This window comes from Numenius arquata, chromosome 3, assembly GCF_964106895.1.
Source record: "Numenius arquata chromosome 3, bNumArq3.hap1.1, whole genome shotgun sequence".
Lineage (NCBI taxonomy): Eukaryota > Metazoa > Chordata > Aves > Charadriiformes > Scolopacidae > Numenius > Numenius arquata.
In genome coordinates, this window is record NC_133578.1 from 32332400 (window position 1) to 32354675 (window position 22276).

The window sequence follows — 22276 nt, forward strand, 5'->3', positions numbered from 1 at the left end:
CCACAGGCTGTTTCTGATTCTGTCTTACCAGGGTGAGGTGTTAATCAGAGTGTTGAGAATGGTGATTTGGTGTGTGTTTTCCACCTTTTGGCTCTTTGTAGGTGAGGCTCCTGCATGTAAATAAGCTCTTGGTTAACTTAAGGATGTAGCTACTTCCATCACTAATTAAAAAAAAAGTTTAAACAAAAAAGCTTACATTGGCAAGAATATGTGGCTTTTATTTCCCCTCATAGTCCAAACCTAAATTGGTTCTGATATGGTGATGCTGTCTGCTCGTTAAATTTTCCAGTTTGAGATGTTCTGGAAGAAGCCTTGTTATATAGATGAAATGCTATTTGCAGTCCATGATTTTGTAGGTCAGAATATTTTTTTCCTGCTGAATGGCAAAAAACTCCCAAGGTCAGGCAATCTCAGTTCAAAGAATATTCATAATTATTTATCTTTGGATGTGGGCAATTAATGAACAGGGAGAAGTCTTGGTGCATCGAGGTTGCCCTACTGTTTCAGCTGTTTTGGTAACTGTTGTTGCTTATGGTCTTCAGAAAGTACCTTTTCCTGCAATGGAAATCACAACAGCATTTTCATTAAATAGATGATTGCAGTTTCTGAGTATGTACTATTTCTCCAGGTCATTGCTTACTCTGTTTAGGAGATCTTATTTTGGGATCTCACTGATTCGTAGGTAACTGAAAGCAGACACAGGTAGGACTTCAGTGTATCACATGAATACTGTCTATAAACTTACAACATTAATATTTGGGGGAGTTATAAATAATTAAGTTTTCTCTGAGTCAGTGGACGTCAGACAGACCCTGCGTTTGTAGAACAACCCATTATTGCTAGCACCCACAGGAAGAATGTCAAATCTTGATATACAAATGGGAAATTGCATATTAAATAAAGAATGTACCATTCTGCATTGTGCAGAATCCAGTCTGGAATTCGCCTGTTATATTGGGATTGAAAGTAGCAAACTGTCCTTCTACAAACCTTTCAAGCTACTAATCCATGATAATAGCAGTTTGTAAACTTACTCTGTGTTAGCCTTGGTGGACAAGAAAGATCATAATCACGAGCTTGTGCTTATAAGATCACAAATCATAGTCTTCTGTCTGCCATCCATCCAGCTGGGAAGCAGAGGTGCCAAAAATGATCTGGGTGTGCAGGAATCTGAAGACATGCTGAACTCTTTGAAGAATCTAAAGAACCTGACCAGGAGATCCATGCAGTGTTTCCAAGATATTTCACAGAAAGCGAGGAGAGTCAGCAACCCAGCTAATGCAGACCAATATAGTATCAGTGATTAAAGTTACTCTAAATCTTAAATGCTAGAGAAGGACTAGCAGGTTACTGTAGGAAGAAGCAAACTGTGGTAATCTGGAGTTCTTCTTTGCAAAGGAAACAAAATGCACAACATTGCTGTGGGAGAAACGGAAGGATTCTAGAAAGTGAGGATCAAACTGGTTCTGATAGAAACCGGAATTTTCTGGTTTTTTTTTTTTCTGACATTGACTTGCGGGACAGCAAACTACCATGTTGTAGTTGTCTCTGTATGTTGCAGAATTTGTTAGCTGCAGACCCATGCAGTACGCTCATTTAACTTGTGTAATTCCTGTTGTTGGCTGGAGGAGGTCAACTCCTTGAAGAGGAGATTGGGGATGGGTGGCAGACTGCGTCAAAATCACTAGTATGATATTTTGGAAGTAAGTTGCATTTTTCTGTCCTCTATGCTAAGAAGAAAGAATATTTTAGGTAACTCCCATGAAAATGCTGAAGAACTTGAAAGAGCCAGTGAGATGAAGGAAAAAGAAGCTGCATTGTAAGTTTGGTGTCAATAAAGCAATTAGACCTCATTTCTGGAGAACGCCACTGCTTTGGGCTGCAGTTTTACATTCTGCTTTGCAACACTCATTGCTCTGCTAAACACAATGCTTGGCTTTAAAGAGGGCTAACCTAAAGAAAAAAGCTCTACGCTGTTCTCTGTGCACGTTCCCTAGTATTTCTGTTTCCGTGCTTGCTGCTGTTTCTTAATTGAAAATGTACTGCTTCAGTAATTTAATAATTCTTTAGTATCATGCACTGTCTTATTTTAATGCTCTGTACTGAGTATCTATGTTGCAAAAAGAAGTAACCAATGGCTTCCTCAATACATTTACTCGGATTGACATTTTCATCTAATTGCTTAATGATTTTTTTGGTTTAAAAATCCCCTTTTTCATATGACAGCCTTACATTCATTACAAATTGCAAGCTATGAAAGAAAGTGCTGATAACAAAATGATGATTTCTTGATGGTAGAAGAAAAAGTGGCAGGAGCTATAAAGAGCATAAAGAATTCTTTGAAAAACACATGATTTAAAAAGAATAAAAAGCCAACAAAGAAGTTATAGTTATGTACATACATGCCAGGAAATTAACTCAGCTAAGTCTTTATTTTTCCGCTTGTCATAGTGCATTTTTGGAGGCCAATGGTTTGATACATTTTTTTTTTTTAGTTTTTTTACATTTTTTGATACATAGTTTTTACGTGAGTAGTAGCAGTTCTAGGCTGTTTACGTCATGGTACAGAGTTGTGTAGTTTTCTTTCAGGCTTTATAATAGAAAATAATTTTGTAATCCAGAGTAGCCGCTAAAGTTAGGTTGAAGATTGGTTTTTATGAAGATGATCTTCAAAGATGAGTGGGGATTTTCTGTTTAAAAACATGGTGAATGTGGGGAGCTATTGGTGAAAAGTGATTTGAGGTGCTGCTAGAAAAGCAGAATTAACTGCCAGTTTTCATTGCCACTCCTAGCTGCAGTGAGGGATGTCTGTTAAATGTTGTGAGCTCACATTTACACTAGTGAATTGTCCACAGGTGTCTAGAGTTCCTTCTACAGAATGATGCCAATCCATCCATCCAAGACAAAGAGGGGTACAACACTGTGCACTACGCTGCTGCATATGGGCACCGGCAGTGTTTGGAACTGGTGAGTGCTCAGGCAGTTTTCGAAGCCTCTTTTCTGCTGATATATATATCTATATGTGTGTGCATGTGCTGGTATGATGAACTCCCCTGACGGTTACTATTTAAGTTCTTTGGATATTCACAAATCTGTGAAAACATGCAATATGGTGCAGTAAACTCAAATATATGCAACCAGGTGTATCTTAAAAACATGTTACTCTTGATAATCCAGTCCTTTGTTCAACAAGCTGGTGCTTAAATGTTGTCTTTGAGTGGAGTTTATGTACGCTCAAATTATTTTTAACTGTGATCAAAATATTCCCAGTCTATATGTATGTGCCAGTAGTAAGGGATAATTCCCAGTGCATGACGGTGTATGTGCCTTATTTAGCTGGCACGTTATCCGACTAGCAAACTAAAGAGAGTAAATAGCTTTTGTCAGCTGGAAACCTGCAGTGCCTTTTTGCCTCTGGTGAAACAGTAGCAGCATTGATAAAGTTGCCATAATCAAGATTAACCTTGTATGCAATGTAACTGGGGGTTTTTGCTGTTTTTTAATATCCTAATGATATGACCTAAATGATTAGAAATTGCATCTCCTGAGAAGCCAAAAGTTCATACCAAAAAATTGGTTTTGGTAGATGTATAGTATGGATTTATAGAAGTTTTTGACTTGTAAAAGTAAGTCATGAAGGTGGATGTTAATTGAACTGCTTGATATACAGGGTGATCCAAAATTATTGACACATATAAATAGGCTTTAATTGCTTTAAAAAAAAAATCTAATTAGAAAATTGTATAGATACTCATGCTTTAGTAAGAACACTGTGTGCTATTTAGTGTTTTATGTTGTTTGGTTCTTTCTTTCTTTGTTGAAGAGTCAAAGTACTTAATTATTGAAAAGGAGCTCTGCACAGCACGTGCTGCATTCACACCACATTTACCAGCACTGTCAGTTGCTGCTGCCACAGGAGAAATACTGCAGCAGGCCTACGTCAGGGTCACAACAGCTAGGAAACTGTGATATGTAATTACACCAAGGCAGCCCTGGGTCAGAATTTCAGGTGGGATGTTAAGCCTTTTTAGCTCCCACCTGCAAGCATGTATATTTAGAATGCTTAAAATATCACTGCTCCTTTATTGCTTGTGGCAGCAAGTTTGACCTTTCCTTGTTTAGAGCCTTTTCCTAGAGCTGATCTCTTGAGACTCTGCCATGGGGATGGAGGAGTCTTCTCCTGAGCCTGCCACCCATTTGGAACAAAAGCAAACGTTCTTGGTATTTGAAGGGTGTATATATGGAGTAGCTTCCTCTGTGCTGTGTACAAGCCTGTGCCTGTACGGCCACAGCAATGTGTATTGCAGCCTTACCCATGTCTTATCACCAGATTCTTGCATGACTTGCCTGAGCAGGGACATCTATAAAAGCATCTTCACTGACACTTTCAGCCTTCAGCCTTCAATTCTCTTTCAGCCTTCGTATCATAGTCCCTGTGTGCAACGAGGTGTGGAGCAGGCACGGAGCGAGGTCTCCTCTCTTTTCTTTTACTTGTTGCTGTGCATGTTTTCTGGCAACATATCAGTTGCAGACAATGACTTGCTGTTGAGTCCTAGTGTTCCTTAGGCTTGCAGACAAAAAGAAGGGCTGGGATTGCAATGCATATCAGAGGTGTTGGGTTTTCTTTTAATTTTGGAGGGTGAAACACAAACTGTGGGCTAGAGACAGCTGTGCAGCAAGTGTTCTATATTTGGACAGAGAAATTCGATGTTTTCCCATATCAGTCTTCCCATATTTGTGACTATGGCTGTGGTATAGAAACCCAAAGTCAGGCATCATTTGCAGAGTTAAGTCATACAGCTCTTCTGTGTACAACGGTGAAGGACAAAAAGTCCTACAAATTTTAGCCTATTGCACGCAAAGGACCACCCTCGCGTGCTGGGGTCTCTGCCTGAAAGTTTTATGGGGACCAGGATTTTGCCATCGATGTTCAGGGGTTGACAGGCATCTCATTTTCTCTCTGGAATACAAAAGTTAAATGTACCAGAAAGCATGTGTGCTCCATCAGCCCTAGGACCAGGACTTGTCATCTTTGCACCCACTGTCAGAAGAAGGTGATCTTGTTTTGTTCATGTGAGCGCTTGCCCTTTAGCTGTAACTGAGGCTGGAGTGTAATAACTTCGTATTTCATAACAGTGACTAATTAATACAGGCATCACCTTTACACTGATTCTTTTGGAATTGCTTGGATTCAGGATGGCAAAAGGGCCGAGACCAAAGTCTTGAGTAGCTGAAAGGTAGTTGTGCCTTGGGCATGAAATAGAAATAATCCTTGTGTTAGGTTTATTCACTTATTCCAAAATGAGACTCCCAGGTGTTAAGACAATTGTTGATTCCCATGCTTCATCTGATAAGGTAGTGTTATCTATGAACATCACTATCTTGAAATGCAATCAAATCGGTTTTGACAGAGTTCTGGTTATTCATGGCAGTTCGAAGGCTGTGTGTAAAAGCTGCAATAAGTATTCATCTGGCAGAGATGGAAAAGAATTCCATCCTCACGCTGCCTTGTGAGGCTGACTGGTGGCTTGGTCACAGTTTGTTGTGCTCTCTGTGGCAGGCGTATGACAAGGACTTCAGCATGAACCATGATCTTTATTTCTGGTAGCTGTTAACCACAGTACATTGACTGCTCTAGTTACTCATAGTTGAATGAAGCGTCCAGTAAGGTTTAATTGCTTCTAGGCATGACTTTCATCTGGAGGCCCCTTCTTTTCCACACAGCAGAAAGAACAGTAAGTCATCAAATGCCATCTTAGTCCCCAAGCCTTATGTTTATCAGTTTTGAAAACTAAACCAACGGAGATCCAGAAAACTGGCAACAGTCTTTGCCTCGTTTCTCTCTCCTGAGCCACACAGGGCTCTCTTTGGTAATGGTGCGGAAAGCTGCGGGTTCCAGTTGACGCTGCAGGTTGACTTGGTGGCTTAGTGTGTAGAGTAGATGCGCGAGGACAGCTGGTTATGTCTGAGGAGTACTTGGCTGGTTTTATTGCTGTATCTTGGAAATACATTTTTCTTGTTTTTCTTATTTTCAGTGCTGATGAAAAGGACAAATAAGATTCACAGTATTTTTAGTTGCTCTTAAGCAAGAGTGGGAGCCCAGTAGCCCTAATTCCAATATAAATATGTCTGTAGACTGGCAGGGAGACTTTTTTGTTTTGGCTTCATGAGTGCAATAATGGAGATAAATGGATCTCTTTCTTAAGAAAGTGCTAACTTTGAAACAGTATTCTGTATCACAGGAACTCTGACACAAAGAATATTCCTCCTAAAATATTTCCTCTCCCTTCTACCCTGAAGAAGAGATTTTCAGGCAGGAATATTGAAATAAAAAAGATACTTTTCAGTGCCAAACTAATAGTTATTTTACTATTTTATCCCTTGGGTAAATATTTTCAATTTATTATTGACAACTCATAGATGAAAATATCTAGGACCTAGATAGACCCTAGAACAAGACGGTTCTTTAGGGGCATAAAACTGTTAGAAGAAAGCGTTCATATAAAATATGAAACTTTAATTCTGGTCAAAACTAAGGCAAAGTGAGTGAAACAATGAGCTTGAGTTTGAGTATAGTTTAGGAAAGGATGTTTTTTCTACAAAAACATATTTTCATTTTTTGGCTTTTGTGTTTACTGTAAGCCCAGTGCCCTGGCTGGAATTTAGCTAAATTTCTGTGTGGGCAGAGGAGAACTTTAGGAGAAATAAGGACTGAAAGTGAAAAGGTCATGTCCTTTGACCCGAACAAATAAAGTTTGTGTTTGTGTGTTCAACCACAGAGCTTAATGACAGAAGCTTTTTTTCCTGGAGTACCTTTAGGTTGTCTGGGATATTAGTGGGGTAGTTGCCCTGCAGTGAATGACGTGATGTTGCTAAAAAGAGAAGAGCGGAAGCAGATTCTTGAATTCTTTCTCCATCTGTAGGAGCCATTCATAAAGGCTGAATGGTGGGCATGTATGCTCGCAAGCAATTGAAACTCCCATCTGCTTTCCCACTTCTAAAAATAACCTCTTGTTTGTTTAGACTGGGGCTGACTTCTTTGGTCTTCAGTAGCCAGGGATATTGGTCACGATCACTAGCTGATATTTTAGAGCTGATCTCATCAGCAAACTACTTTGAAAAAAAGAAAAATATGGTGGTTTTTTTCATTGAAATGATCTCTTATCACACAATCCTTATTGGTGTGAAAAGAGTGACATTTAAATTGTACTTTCACATTAAAATTCTATCTGGAGAGCCAGTCAGTCAAGGACTTTGTGCTGGTAAAATAGGTTTTTGTGCAGTGTTAGGGCAAACAGAATTAAATGCCCGTCTCTTGTAGTGAAATCTCCTCTCCAACTGTAAGAATTGATGGTTATTTTTTCTTTTAATCTGTTCTCCTTATTCTGTCAGCAAATGAAATTCACTCTTTGGCTTATAGAAATTTCATCGGCACAGGTGCTAATTCATTTGAGGGTGGGAGGAGAGCATTGTTTAACCGGAAACCACATCCAAAAGGAAAGGCAAATCTCAGCCTGCCTGCCCGAGCAAGGGGATCTGCACAGCTGTGTGTGCCAGGCAGAAGGAGCAGAGGCAGATTTCTCACTAGCCATCTTGGCTGGGCTGTGAAAGGAGAGGCTGCGTTTGAAGAGAAAGAAAACACCTTTTACTAGACTGGCTGTTACCACGGGAAAATAGTTGAGCGGTGCCTTCAAGCACTTGGTTCCTTAACCTGTGGAGAAGTTGAAATCACAGACCCTATAAATCTTCGCTGTGGCTGCTGTTAGTCAATAAGAATTTTTTCATTCATCCATCTGAGAGCAGGACACTGGTAATTAGTGACAAATGAATCACAAGTGTGGCTGAGATAGGTGTTAAAAAGCCTTTTACCACAAGACGTTTCGGCTCAGATGCTTGTCCAGCAGCAGCCGTGGGCCACCTCCTGGCCTCAGTCTCTTAATTCAAGGGACACGTTCTGGGTTTTCTCCTTTGTGAATGCCTGTCCATCTCTGTGACCAACATTCTCTTTCTTAAAGAGAACTTTTTGTCAGAAAACAGTGGTGATAGTGTTTTGCGTGGTGAATGACTTCATAACTATGAGAGCTTTCCCCACGTGGAAGCTCCTTTATTAGTGGAGGAAGCTCAAAGTCATTAACTTGAGTGGCTCTAAAAAGGAAAAGAGGTTAGGAACTTAATGCTTGAAAATAAATTTAATAAACCCAATTTGTCTGTCTTTCCTAGACTCCCCCATATAATGGCAGATTGATTCAATTATTTAAGTTGTGATGCCAGCATTAGTGCGATATGTACCCACTGGTTAAATGATCAATAAGAGCCTATATATGCTGGATATGCCAGTATATTTTGGCTTAGATTTTGCATTTTCTAGAAAGCTAATGCTGCTTGTGAACTCCACGAGTGCGGGAATTTACCAGTTTCTTTAGCACCCTACTGGCATTGGGCTTGTAGGATAGGAGTATTGCTTAGTGTCTCTGAGTCTTATTTTCTGTTCCTCTGACAGATTTTGTCTTTTTTTTTAGTTTATATCTTTATTTTCCTGGGGTGGAGAATCAACATCTGCTGTCTTCTGTCAGAGAATAACAAGGCCATTGCAGAAATGCAGGAGACCTTTTTCCCTCATTTTGGAAAGAGGTCGTGGACTTCTGCCATTGCCTTAAATACCTTGTCTGTGAGCATGTATCTGTGTGTGTGGTGTTTAAATGTAAATGTGTGAAGAATATCTTACCCCCTCAAATCTACTGAATCGAATGAAAAGGGCATTTGATCGTGGCATATGGTGTTGCATTAGACGACACAGCTCAGAAGAGCTGCGGGCGCTGGGACGTTGGGGGTGTAATCAGCCTTATTTACACAAGGCAAGATGCTTGCCTGCATGAGGAGACTTTCAAAAAGAAACTATCGCTGGTTTATTGGTATTTGTAGGCTTACAAAGCAATCTAACTTCATTAGGCAAAGTCTCCCACAGTGTGTGTGTTTTGTATCTGTGTATCTGTGTTTTGTCAATTGAGTAGATTGATCTTGAACATTCTCGTTGAACGTTATTTTCCTCTCTGCCCTCCTCCCTGATGAAGTAACGCGGCTGGTGGCTGTTCACAGTGGCTGCCTGACAGTAGGCAGCCGCCCGGTTGCTTCAGGAGTATTTCATCCATAGGTGGACAGGGTAGAGATGAGTGCACAGGGGATCAGGTCTTGGTTTATGATTCTGTTCATGCATTGCTTGCCATGCAACTTATTCTACGGAAAAAAACCCAACCCAAAACCTCAAGAAACACTTGTAGATTACCATTATACTTGAATAATTATGTCTTTAATTATTCTAATTGACATTTTTAATTAGATTGGAAGCAAAACTCCATTGGATATAGTGAGTAAATGAAAAATGATTGCATGTGTATTTTCATTTTTATTTAAACTTCTTAGTATTTTGCAAATCCTTGTCTTCACTCCGATAAAGCCTGAAGAAGAAGAGTCCCTCTTAACTAGCATGCCGTGTACTTCAAGCAACTGCATGTGTGCTGCTTTCATTTCCGTTGGATTTCCTTCTTGCTGTTGCTTACAGGCTCAAGCTTTGCAAGAAAGTCTGTGGCTTTCCCTCAGTCAGTCTTAGGAGCTGTGAGGCAAGTGCACGTACCTGACTGGCATGACACTTTCCTGGATGTTAACGTAACTTTGCATTTGGTAATGTGAAATGGAACCAACACATGCCTGTTTTCTGGAAGTCTGTGGCCAATTCCAAAGTAGTTCAGAGAAGAAATATAAATTACACGTCTTCAAGTGAGTCTGAGTTTAAAAAGCATTTGTGTGTATTTCACAGTGGAGGAGATATACTCTCCTCTCACAAATGAGAGGAGAGTAGCAAACATACCATTGAAATGCACATTTTAAAATTGACTGTCACTGTATTTCACCAGCACTCAAATTTTCTAGATGAAGAGAAAATTATTTAAGGATAATAATTTCTCTAAATAAAAGCCTTCCTATACCTTTTACACAAGCGTATGAAATTTTGCAAAACTTTCACTGGGTAAGAGGGTTTTTAAGCCCAAGTATGAGGCTTTACAGAACTTCTGAGGTAGAATTTCTGGCCAGAAAGAAACCTGATATACGTGATTCAAGTGTGAAAGTTCCAGGTTGAAATCTCTGCTCTGACTGACAAAGAAATGGGACTTCTGCATCCCGGGAAGTGACTCACATATGATGCTGGCTGATACTGGGTAGGATCTCTCGCTCTTGTTTGGAGCTGTCCTGCTTCGTATAAATACTCATTGGGTGAGAATCTCCTGCATAACCCACTGAGTATGGCCCTCATATGGTGTAACATGAAACGATTTTGTGTGAAGAGCTCCAACAGAAGATTAGTGTCCCACATGAGAGCAGCCAGTGGCCTGCAGGTCTGCTTGAATGCTGAGATTTAGATATGTTTAATTACTTGAACATTGTTCTCCTGTATGCCAGGTAAGTGTCCTGTTTGCATGGTGGTGACCGTTCTGGTAGGGTATTGGATATTTAAACTTTGTACTGGAAGAGTTGCATGGAACTACTAATAAATTTCTTCAGACACAGTCTACCTAAGCTCTCATAAAACTTCTTCTTGCTTATATTAACTTCACTCATAATGTACGCACGTGAGTGAAATTGATGTAAACACTGATTAATCTTATTTTTAAAGCCTAATTTTAGGAAAACGTGTCAGACACTGGGTTAAGGATGTGTATTGGTTTTAACCTGATCAAATTAAAATAATTTGATTATTTCTATTTACAAATATGGTGAGAGCTTATAGGATTGCTTGTCCCCCCTGTGAAGATGTGTTTGTACCACTTCACCTTTGAATTATTCAATCAAAGATAATTCTGAGATTTAAAAATGTGCTTTCCTGGTGTCAAGTAGTATAGAAGTTAATTCTATTACTCTTTTATATCTCATCCGAAACAACTGGTGGGAGCCTTCAGTGTTGTGCTTGCTACTTGCTGTGGAAAAGCCTTTATTTAAAAGAAGCTGCTGCTGGTCTGTTTTCCCCATTAGAGACAATTATCTGTTGCAATTTATCAGGAAAGATGAGATTCAAAGTGACATCCTAGCTGATACATTTTTATTCAGTTCTGAAAGTGACATTAAAAATCTTTACTAATTGCCACTTCTGAATGACCTTGTAAGTGATAAGCTACATTGCCATGTAATTATTGCAGAAGAGCAATGTTTAACTCTTTCTTTTGTCTTAATTCCTGTTTGATCAGCTCTTTGTGTGTATGAAAATTTCTGAACGCTGTTTGCTTAATAACCTTTCAGACTAAAGGCCATTTATAGATTATACATGTGTAATCTAATGTTTTGCCATTGATATTTGGCAAAATTTTGGCATTAATAGGACCAAATGGAAGAAGTTCACGAACAGTGCTGGAAGTATGTGTGCTGGGATGTAGAAGTTGCTTTACTCACTAAAATAGTAAACTTCTTGGAGAAAAGTCACTTTAACGTCAGTGGTAGTAAGATGAAACCTTTGACATAACTACTAATAGTGCACTTAAATGGCTGTGCCTAGAGGTGTGGGTGCGTGGTGGCTTGTACAGAATCACGCCTTCTGTTCTCTTTTCGGATTTGAGATAGCACCCATCGTTAGAGTGGCTATGGTTTGAAGTTCCTTCTGACATCTTCCTTTTAAAAGTATAGCTTAAACCTTTTATGCATGATGGAGGTATTATCTCCTTTTCTGCCTGATGGTAATTTTGAATTACTGAGAAGCTCCATGAAGCTTTTTTTTTTTTTTTTTTTTCCAAGCCAGAGCTGAATTTTAAAATATATTATACTATAAGGACAACCATGTAAAATATCCTAACTCATTAACTAGCATATCTGAGTCCAAAAAAAAAATGGAGGGGGGGAAAAACCCGCACACTATATCCTGCCATATAATCCTTTATTATAACCACAGAATAAAATCAAACAGTAAATCCTCTTATGCCTGTAAATACCCTTACTGTACAAATAAAATAACCTTGTGAGAACTGTAAAAGTTACTAATCTTCATACAGAGCTGGAGGAGAGAAGACAGTTTATAATAGCCTTGTGTGCTATTAGTTTGTAACAATAGAACTGAATAATTGACGTGTTTTATCTTACTTTGTCTGCATCTGACTTCCAAAGCATTCAAGTTCTTGTTTCGGAGTGTGAAGAAGACTTTACAAAATAATCACATACAGTATTTAATGGCGCTGTTCTGGGAAGTGAAGGGGTTGTGCTTGGAATTTTCAAGAGGCAGAAAGAAAGTAAGGGTATCCTTACCTTTTAAAAGGTTATAACCTAACCAGAGAGAAGAGTGCCCACCGATTTCACTTGCAGTGTCTCTGCACAATTCTGACATCCACTTAAAATTGGTGAGACATCGATAATTGGCTAAAGGATAATTTCAGTGGCACAAGAAATCAGGAATGAGATATGCTGCGACATTCTCCAGTCAGCCACCAGTAGTCATAAACTGTTAGTAATTAATGCTTATTTGTCTGCAGTGAAATGCATTGGCCAGCTTCTAGCAGGCGGGTATGTATCGCAGCACAGCAGACACGCTTAGATTGCTCTGTGGGGTCTATAGATTTAAGCTTCCATGGCTGTAAGGGCAAATGGTTTTGAGCAATAAATTCACCTTTTTTAAAATCAGATGAAACTGTGGCTAGCTTCTTAAAACTATACTGTAAAATGGAAGCATTATGGAGCTACAGCCCCCCCCCCCCCCCCCCCAAGGACACACTGTTTTATGTGTTCTTATAACAAGTATATGTAATTTACTGTAAATGCATTCTTAGAACCACAGAAACACTGGTGAAACTGGAGAATTTGCTTGGTAACTTGGACCTGGTACTTAAAGCATGTTGTTTATCCTTCAGATGACTTAATTTTAATTGTTATAAAGCAGTGCTTGACAAAGCATACTAAAAAAATTACTAGTCCTGTGTCTTTAATCTTCCTCTTTTTGCGCTCCTTTATAATTTCCCTTCTTGCACTGTCTGGCTATGTATCTGAGAGCTACCGGCTTTGCCATCAAATTCTTGTTTACGCTTGATTTTATGATGGAGACATTCAGCTTTATGAGTAATAAGCTCATTAAGCCTAGTCTGCATCAGCTTAAGCCGCTTCAACTCTAAGCCATGGAGATGCCTTTTGTGAGGGGCTCTCCAATCCCACAATTTGTTCTTTTAGAGCCTTAATTTTGTCAATTTTCTGTGTGGTTTTTTTCATCTACCCGAAAGGCAATTATCAACCTTGTTCCAGGAGACTTTTGGAGCCTTCGGACAGGTTAAGGAAAGTATTTCTATGTTAAGATTTTTTGATCCTGGAATTTCAACAGATGATGATAAATGTAATTAAAAGTGATTAAATTAGTCTGCTGTGCTGGCCTTATGGACTCAGAATAAAGGCCAGTATTAAGCAGGCAGAGGAACAGGCTTAGTGCTTGACTTTGTTCGGTGGGATTTTTTTAGTTTGTTTACTCACTGGAGAAAATCAGAACGTATTCATGTATTCAGAGCTGGCTACTGCTCCATCCTGTTTATAGCTATCTTATATAAGAGAAAAACAATGTTTTAAACTGGAGGTGGCTCCACATGGTAAGTCCAAATGAGTTTCCTAACCCTGCCCCAAACCTACTGAAAAACTGGTGTGGGACTTGGGTTTTTTCCTTAGCTTCAGGGGTGTGTTAAAATCCATATTACCTGTTAATACACACACCCACTTGCTTATGAGTGGTATTTGCATCAACACACATTTCTTTCCCGGTCCTGACATTTCACTAAGCACCGAATATACAAATAAACAAAATTACTGCTTAATTTTCTAGCTTTTTCATAGGATTCAGATTAGTGTCATTGTAATAAGAGGGTTTTGATGCTTTATGCATTATTAATACTAGCTTGTATTCCAGTTTGATTTTTGGATAATTTTGTCCTTGATGTAGGTCTACCACAGACTACTTTGTTACACCAGAAGTTCAGGCATACCTCAGAGTTTAGGATATGCCATCATCTTGCAGCGTAGGCAGGTAAATTCTATGCATACCATGGGCTTTCACTGGCCTCTTTGGAGAGTCTTCCATGTTGTCATACCATAGAATTGTCCAGATTGTCGCAGAAACTTCCTTTCTTCTTTTTCTCTTGCAGTCTTTTAGTTAGTTCCTTACTCTGTCAAAAAAAACCAACAAAAAACTCAAAAAAACTGTGTGAAAAATTGACTTGTAGCCTTAGAAACATCACAAGGCTGTTGTATTTACCTGTCACACTTTTCTTTCCTTTTTATAATCTCCTATTACTAATTTTCTGTAAAATGCGGATTCCCAGTCACAAATGTATTTGGAGACTAGTTCTTTGAGTAGTTATTAAGTAAAAGGCCATGGACAGGAGCAGTGCTACTCAACAAGTGTTGATTTCTCTATATTGTTGTCAATACTGTGCATCATTTTCTTTGCAGCCTCAATTGGGTAAGTTGTCAGGGTTCACATGCTATTGTGGATTGGTGCTAATCCATATAGTTCTTCCTTCTAGATGGACAGAAATGCCCAGTTTGATAAGCCTTAAAATGCTTTGGGATCCCTTGAAATCAAGAGGATCATATAAAAGTGCAATGCGTATTACTGATTGGTTGTAAGAGTTAAAGAATGTGTTGTGTTTTGGAAGACTCTCATTATAGGAGCAGGTTCTACTTTTATAATTTATAAAATGACTGTGAGTGATTCACAGCTCAGTTATAATTATTCCCAGCGCTAATTATCTGTCAGAATTGTCTGAAGCACTGTATCAGACATGGCTTGCATATGCATTACCTGTGTAATCATAAAACCACGCTTTTTCCAAGGTAAACTTACTGAGGGCTCTGCTCCACAAATCCTTCCTTTTGAGGGCTCTTCACACAAGCAGGCCCTATGATTTCAGGGAAACTAATTAATCAGGGTAAGGATGTTCATGACTAACTTTTGAACTAGTTTTAGAACTTTACTCTGTGGGGAAAAACTTGAAAATACTTTACAGAAAAGGTTGTGAAGTATTTATTCCTCACAGTCCTTCAATACTCACTGCAAACACCTGAGGACAAAATGTATCTTTGTCTGCTGATTTATAGTCCATGACAATTTATCCTGTCTCATGCAAAGATGTTTTAAGAATGTCTTGTTTGTTTTTTGCTTTTTTTTCTTTTCGTTTTCAGCTTCTGGAAAAAACCAACAATATGTTTGAGGAATCTGATTCTGCAGCTACGAAAAGTCCTTTGCATTTAGCTGTAAGTATGAGATATGTGTAAAGTGTTTGATCGTTATCTCCTAGAATAATTTCTTAATCTCTGTCTTTGAAGCAGGTTTAATCATAGACTTGTTTGGAAAAAGCTGGGAAGGGATGTAGGCCTAGATGTGAAAAAAAAAAACAGGTTCTGATCTGGAATCGTTAATTAAGTTTTTGGCAGTTGAAGCTCTTGGTTCTTATTGACTCTTACACTCAGGTAAGAGACGCAGACACTGAAGTGAAATGAAAGTTGCAGCCTCTATTTATAACTAGTTTATAAATTTGGGTCCAGAGCTTTGATCATGGAATGCGATACTCTGATGTTCTCCTGGGGATGTGCAGAGTGCAAGAAACTGTCTGGTACACAGCAAGGTGTGGGAAAGCATGCTTAAACCCCAGCAGTGCTCTGGGATCATGCCACAGAAACCATGCTATAAAGAGGAGATCCAGCACATGTGGCAATAGAGATCACATTAGCTCCCCTTCCCCAGGAACTCAAGATTCATGATCCCTCTTCCCACTTTTCTTGTGCAGAGTCACAGAATAGTTGAGGCTGACATGCATCTCTGGAGATCAGCTAGTCCCACCTCCGTGCTAAAAGCTCGAGCAGGTTTTCTCAAGGCCATGCCCTGTGACTTTTTGAATATCTCCAAGCATGGAGAGTTCGCAGCCTCCATGCAATCTATTCCAATATCTGACCACCATCACAGTAAAAATGTTGTGGTGTTTGGGGTTTTTTTTGCATTAAATGGAATTTCCTGTGTTTAAATTCGGGACCATTGCCTTCTGTCTTGTCACTGGGCACCCCTGAGAAGAGTCTGGCTCTCTCTTCTTTGCTTCCCTGCCAGGTGCTTATACACATTGGTAAGAAGCCCTTGAGCATTTTCTTTTTGAAGCTGAACTGTTTTGAAGCTGTTCAAGTCCCACACTTCTCTGTCTCTCCTCATACGTCTTTCACAGACTGGCTCTTCAGTGAATATCCACCCTCACTGTGAAGTTGCCCTCCCCTTGAAAGGGAAGCATGTTGCTTACTTGAAAACATGGGCAAGTTTTAGTTCTGTAGCAATCATATCTCTGTTTCTCAGTCAACTGGAAGAACTCTGACCTGACCTTTGAATTACCCGTGCATAATCCAAGGGAACAAGAGACAAAACAGTTGAGTTGAGTTGAGTTAAAAGACTGAGTTTGTCGCCAAACTCTTCTTCCCATCTTTTTTTCTGAAATTGGAAGACTGCTGAAGGGAGAGTGTCACTCCCAAGCCCAAAAAGGAGTTACAACCTGCACTATCACCAACACAAATTCCTGTGCTGGGAAGGGACTTGCCCTGCAGCTGGCCAGACAGCAAGCTCATTTCCTCTCTAGTCCCTCTTGGGCAGAATCCTTGCAAGGACACTGCCAGTGGCTCTCCCTCGTGTATCTGTTGCTGATTAACAGCAGTTCATTCACCTGAAACACCCCAAACCCACAGTTCTAAAATTAAAAAGCTTGCAGTTCAATTGCAGCTATCCAGGAGGGTCTCGTGATGTTTGTTTCAAACCCTCCCATGCATTGGGGTGCCTGTGGCCATCCTTCCCCAAGTCTAGCAGTGTGCACATGAATCTCTCTCCATGTGTGGATCCAGAACACCAAAACACGAAGTCCTGTTAAATGGCTGATACGGCACAGTGGCCAAGGCCTCTGCTTACAGACGTTTGACCCTAGAATGGAAATAGGATTTAGAAACAAGGGGTGGACTAGCAGCCAACAAAATAGTGACCAAAATACCTCTATCCTGAGGTTATTGTGCATGATTGTGGTCATGATTGAGTAAATGACTGCACAAGGCAAACCAACAGGAAGAAAAAGTTAACTTTATTATCCTTTCAAGGAGAGGACGGGGTATACAGTCTGCATGGCACCTTCAAGATAGATACCTCATATTGTGTCAAAGATCAGGCTGTTTCTAGTTGTTTTCTAAGTAAAACCGTCATAAAGAAGAAAAGCTGTCAACTGGCTCGGAGTATTTTCTGAGATACGGGTTCCCTGTGCCCTAATCTCCCCTTGTATTTTTTCTGCCTTTGCATTTCTGTTTTCCTTAAGTAGTTTTCTTGGCCTAGCGGGGAAACAACTGTTGTCTGCACTGTCCTGTTCTTTTGAACTTTCAACAACAGTCACTACGAGTAAGCTGTTGCCACCACTACTTAACCTTGAAATTCAGTGGCTCTTTGGTTCCTTCATTACCTCTGTCTTTAATAGTCAGACCAGCTACCCCCAGGGAGTTCAGCTTCTTGGGCTGGAAGATAAGAATGGAGAACAGAACAACTCCCCTGTAATCCAAGAGGAAGTAGTTAATGATTTGCTTATGCACCTGGACACGCATAAGTCTATGGGGCCGGATGGCATTCACCCAAAGGTTCTCAGGGAGCTGGCAAGAGAGCTTACCAAGTCTCTCTCCATTATTTATCAACAATCCTGGTCAACAGGAGAGGTGCCAGATGACTGGAGGGTGGCCAATGTGACGCCCATCTACAAGAAGGGCCGGAAGGAGGATCCTGGAAACTACAGGCCTGTCAGCCTGACCTCGGTACCGGGAAAGATCATGGAGAGGATCATCCTGAGTGAGCTCTCAAGGCATGTGCAGGGCAGCCAAGGGATCAGGGCCAGCCAGCATGGGTTTATGAGAGGGAGGTCCTGCCTGACCAACTTGATCTCTTTCTATGACCATGTGACCCGCTTTCTCGATGAGGGGAAGGCTGTGGACGTTGTCTACCTGGACTTTGGTAAGGCCTTTGACACCGTCCCTCACGGCATTCTCCTGGAGAAACTGGAGAATCATGGCATAGACAAGTGTACCCTCCGCTGGATAAAAAACTGGCTGGATGGCCGTGCTCAGCGAGTTGTGATTAATGGAGCAAAATCTGGTTGGCGGCCGGTCATCAGTGGTGTCCCTCAGGGCTCAGTTTTGGGGCCAGTCTTGTTCAATATCTTCATTGATGATCTAGATAAGGGGATTGAGTGCACCCTCAGTAAGTTTGCGGATGACACCAAACTAGGTGGGAGTGTTGATCTGCTTGAGGGTCGGCAGGCTCTACAGAGGGACCTGGACAGGTTGGACCAATGGGCCAAGGCCAATGGGATGAGGTTTAATAAGGCCAAGTGCCGGGTTCTGCATTTCGGCCACAACAACCCCAGGCAATGCTACAGGCTTGGGGAAGAGTGGCTGGAAAGCTGCCCGGCAGAAAAGGACCTGGGAGTGTTAGTGGACAGCCGGCTTAACATGAGCCAGCAGTGTGCCCAGGCAGCCAAGAAGGCCAACAGCATCCTGGCCTGTATCAGGAATAGCGTGGCCAGCAGGAGCAGGGAAGTCATCGTGCCTCTGTACTCGGCACTGGTGAGGCCTCACCTCGAGTACTGTGTTCAGTTTTGGGCCCCTCACTACAGGAAAGACACTGAAGTGCTGGAGCGTGTCCAGAGGAGAGCCACCAAGCTGGTGAGGGGTCTGGAGAACAAGTCCTATGAGGAGAGGCTGAGGGAACTGGGCATGTTTAGTTTGGAGAAGAGGAGGCTGAGGGGAGACCTCATTGCCCTCTACAACTACCTGAAAGGAAACTGTAGAGAGGCGGGGGTTGGCCTCTTCTCCCAAGGGAATAACGACAGGACCAGAGGAAATGGTCTGAAGTTGCGGCAGGGGAGGTTTAGATTAGATATTAGGAAGAATTACTTTACTGAGAGAGTGGTCAAGCACTGGAACAGCCTGCCCAGGGAGGTGGTGGAGTCACCATCCCTGGAGGTATTTAAGAAACGTGTAGACGTGGCTCTTCAGGGCATGCTCTAGTGCCCGGGATTGTTGGTTTGTGGTGGGGTGTTGTGTGTGGGGTTTAGTTGATGGATGCTGCTTGCTTTTTTTTTTTTTTTTTTTTTTTTTTTTTGGGGGGGGGTGTTGTTGTTTGTTTGGTTTTGTGTTGTGTTTTTTTGTTTGTTTGTGTGTTTTTGTGTTTTGTTTTGTTTTTTTTTTTTTTTTAATGTGGTTGGACTCGATGATCTCAAAGGTCCCTTCCAACCACTAAGATTCTGTGATTCATGTTTGCATTTCTCTTCTGTTTATATTAATCGCTTTGACTCTAGTAATACTAACTGTATGTTAATGTATAAATAAAAAGGATGTTCTTTGACAGTAAGGAGAGGAGGGCAGTCCCTACAAAGATGAACGAAATGTTTCCAGTTTCTGGGGCTATCCGTTGGGGTTTTGCAATGTCACCTGTTTGTGCTGTTGGTCTAAATTTGGCTGTAGGTCTGGAAGTGCATCTGCTTGTCCACTGTAGTTGTTCTATCAAATGATCCTGCTGGCAGGAATACTCCATGAAGCATCAGCTATAAACAGCACATCAAGTTTGTGTTTGTATTTGCACAAAAATCTCTTTTGAGAACGGCTTTCTTTTAGTTGGAGACCAGCAGATGTGTTGAAATTAGCATGCAGTTAGGTGATAATCCATGAGACCTGTCACCAGCATCACTACAGTGAACCTAGTTTTTGAAGCTAGCATTTCCCTGAAAGATACCATAGAACGTGAAAAATGAATTGTTGATTCACCTGTGCTGAATTGGCAAGTTATTGCCTCAAATTCCTCACCTTGAGTTGTATTGGAAGATTAGAGCAAACAAACAATCATAATTTCTGTATCTAAACACTAGGATTTTTTTAGTTTCTTGGCTACAGTGTAATCTGGGAAAATCCTTTCAGGTTGAAGGGAGAGTCATAAGGGGTCAAGAAAACTGTGTAATTTCTATTGTGTTTAGGTGACCGTGTCAGTGATTGATTTTATTCATGTTTTATGTGAAAGTCTTTGAAAGAAGAGTTGTGTTCTTTACATGACACCTTTCATATTTCTAGGCCTATAATGGTCATCATCAAGCCTTGGAGGTACTTCTCCAGTCTCTGGTAGATCTGGATATTAAGGATGAGAAGGGACGCACTGCTTTGGACCTGGCTGCATTTAAAGGACACGCAGAGTGCGTGGAAGCTCTCATCAGTCAGGGGGCTTCTGTCACTGTAAAAGACAATGTCACCAAAAGGACCCCCCTCCACGCTTCAGGTGAGTGTGTGCTTATGTTATGCTTCTGATATAAACCTTACATCACAGAAGCAGTTACCTTTTACCCCCCTGCTATCCCTATGCACATCTTTTCTAAACGGAAGAAGGAGATTTTGACATGTACTGAGGACTTCTGCTTGTTTGCTCAGCTCCTATGGTTAACTCTTATCTTCCATTTCCTCGGTCTTTTTTCCTCTGTCCCTGTGGTTCAGTCGTCTCTCGCACAGAATCCCGTGTTTTTCCACACAACTACTGCTCTGCCCTTACCTGCTTGCCTCTACTGTACCTTATCTCTCTATTGCCACCTACTCTTTAAGATGTGGGATGTTTCCCCTATGACACCTTCTCTTAATGGTTCCTTGGCCAGAAAATCAGGGGAAGAGAGAACACTTGCCTCGCTGCTTCTCCTAAGGAAGAAAGGTTGAAAATACAGGTAGGCTGTCATTGGTGATGAAGGTATCCTGGTGTTCAACACTTTCAGCCTTTTACAGGGGCAAGACTACAGAAATTCACCCCTTTTCAGACATTATCCTCCTCCTGAGCTAGCTTGTGAACTTGCTGTTGATGGGAGCCTGCTCCATTCCTCGTGTGTTGGGTGTTAATTATGCAATGTGCACAATTAACTGGAAAATATAGAATTTGCCATTTATTTAAAGGTTATTATTTAATATGTACCTGTCAGATAAATATGCAGAGATGCCAAAGGGAACGTTTCTCTTCTGGCTGCTTGTCGAGGGGCTCAGTACAGTATAGCAGGGACCTCTAGTGGGAAGTAAAATTAATACTTCATTGGGTAACAATTATCTTCAGAGCCAAACTTAATTGTCTTGCTGTTTATCTTTTAATCTTGCTTAGAGGATGTATATGCATTTTAATCTAATACCACTTTGCCCTGTGTGTGTGATATATAAGTGCAACCTGGAAGCATAAGGTCAAATAGAGTATTACCAGTTTTGTCTGCGGTACTGAAGAAAATGTGTGTAGTAGATCTTCACAGCATACTAAAAAATGCTTTCTGCCTTCTTAAGTTTTGCATCAGAACTGAGTACAATACTCCCCACAGAAAACTAATGGAGAAGGGTTTTTAGTTGTTTTTTATAAAAACACAAAATATTAAATCCAGCGGATCCTCACTCTGTTAAAACTGTTGATTTAATTACTTTAAATCAAGATCTGTGCCACTACAAAACTGGAGCTGTGTTGGTCGGGAGCTTTCCTATAGGCACTTCAAACGTAGCTTGGAGTCTGCTGATGAACAAGGTGTGACTTTGTCTGGTACGTCTTCACTACAGCGATGATTTTGCCCTTACTTAAAAATTTGGTTATAGTGACATAGGTTTCTTGTTGTCACAGCTGAATTGTATGGCTTCTGCCACACTGAGAAAAGTAATGGTAACAAAGCCGTATTTTTGTTGGCAGTCCTGACTTAAAATATGGATTTGTTGAATAGATCTGTTGACTAGAATCGAGCATATTTGTTGAATAGAAGATGTTATTTTTAATAAGCACAATTATTACATGAGTATAAATTCCGATTGTGGGGGATTTTTTCTCTTAGTTTCTTTAATTGACCCCATTACTGTTGTATGAGTGCCTTCTATGTAAAACCAGTAGGAAGACTCGTTGTAGACTTTTCTGATCTGTGATACTTTTTGCTTCTCAGATTAAATAAAAAATAATTACAGAGATACAAGCAAAATTGTCTTGGTGGTGAAGCAAAGTTAGTTAGGTGTGTATTAAAAAAAAAAAGGGCAAGAAAACCATACCCCAGGAACAAGACAATAAAGAGAACACATACCTTAAACAGAAGGGAATATACTGCATAGACAGATTGAATATTTGAACTCTTAGTAAAGGAAATATATCACTGTCGTGAATTTGGAGGCTTTCAAATGTGAGGTAAGTGCACTTTGGGTAAATATTCATTAAGACAACGTTTGGAAC

At 40.5% G+C, this 22276-nt stretch overlaps 1 protein-coding gene across 1 annotated transcript in view; it reads left to right on the forward strand.

Annotated features, from left to right (window-relative positions):
- The window catches only part of ANKRD44 (ankyrin repeat domain 44), a 149576-nt gene that overhangs the window by 108284 nt on the left and 19016 nt on the right, over positions 1-22276 (forward strand). Inside the window, exons 15-18 of the mRNA XM_074145392.1 lie at positions 1739-1819; positions 2856-2967; positions 15190-15261; positions 20131-20332. Of these exons, the coding sequence (XP_074001493.1) occupies positions 1739-1819; positions 2856-2967; positions 15190-15261; positions 20131-20332 (467 nt within the window). The remainder of the gene's footprint in view (positions 1-1738; positions 1820-2855; positions 2968-15189; positions 15262-20130; positions 20333-22276) is intronic.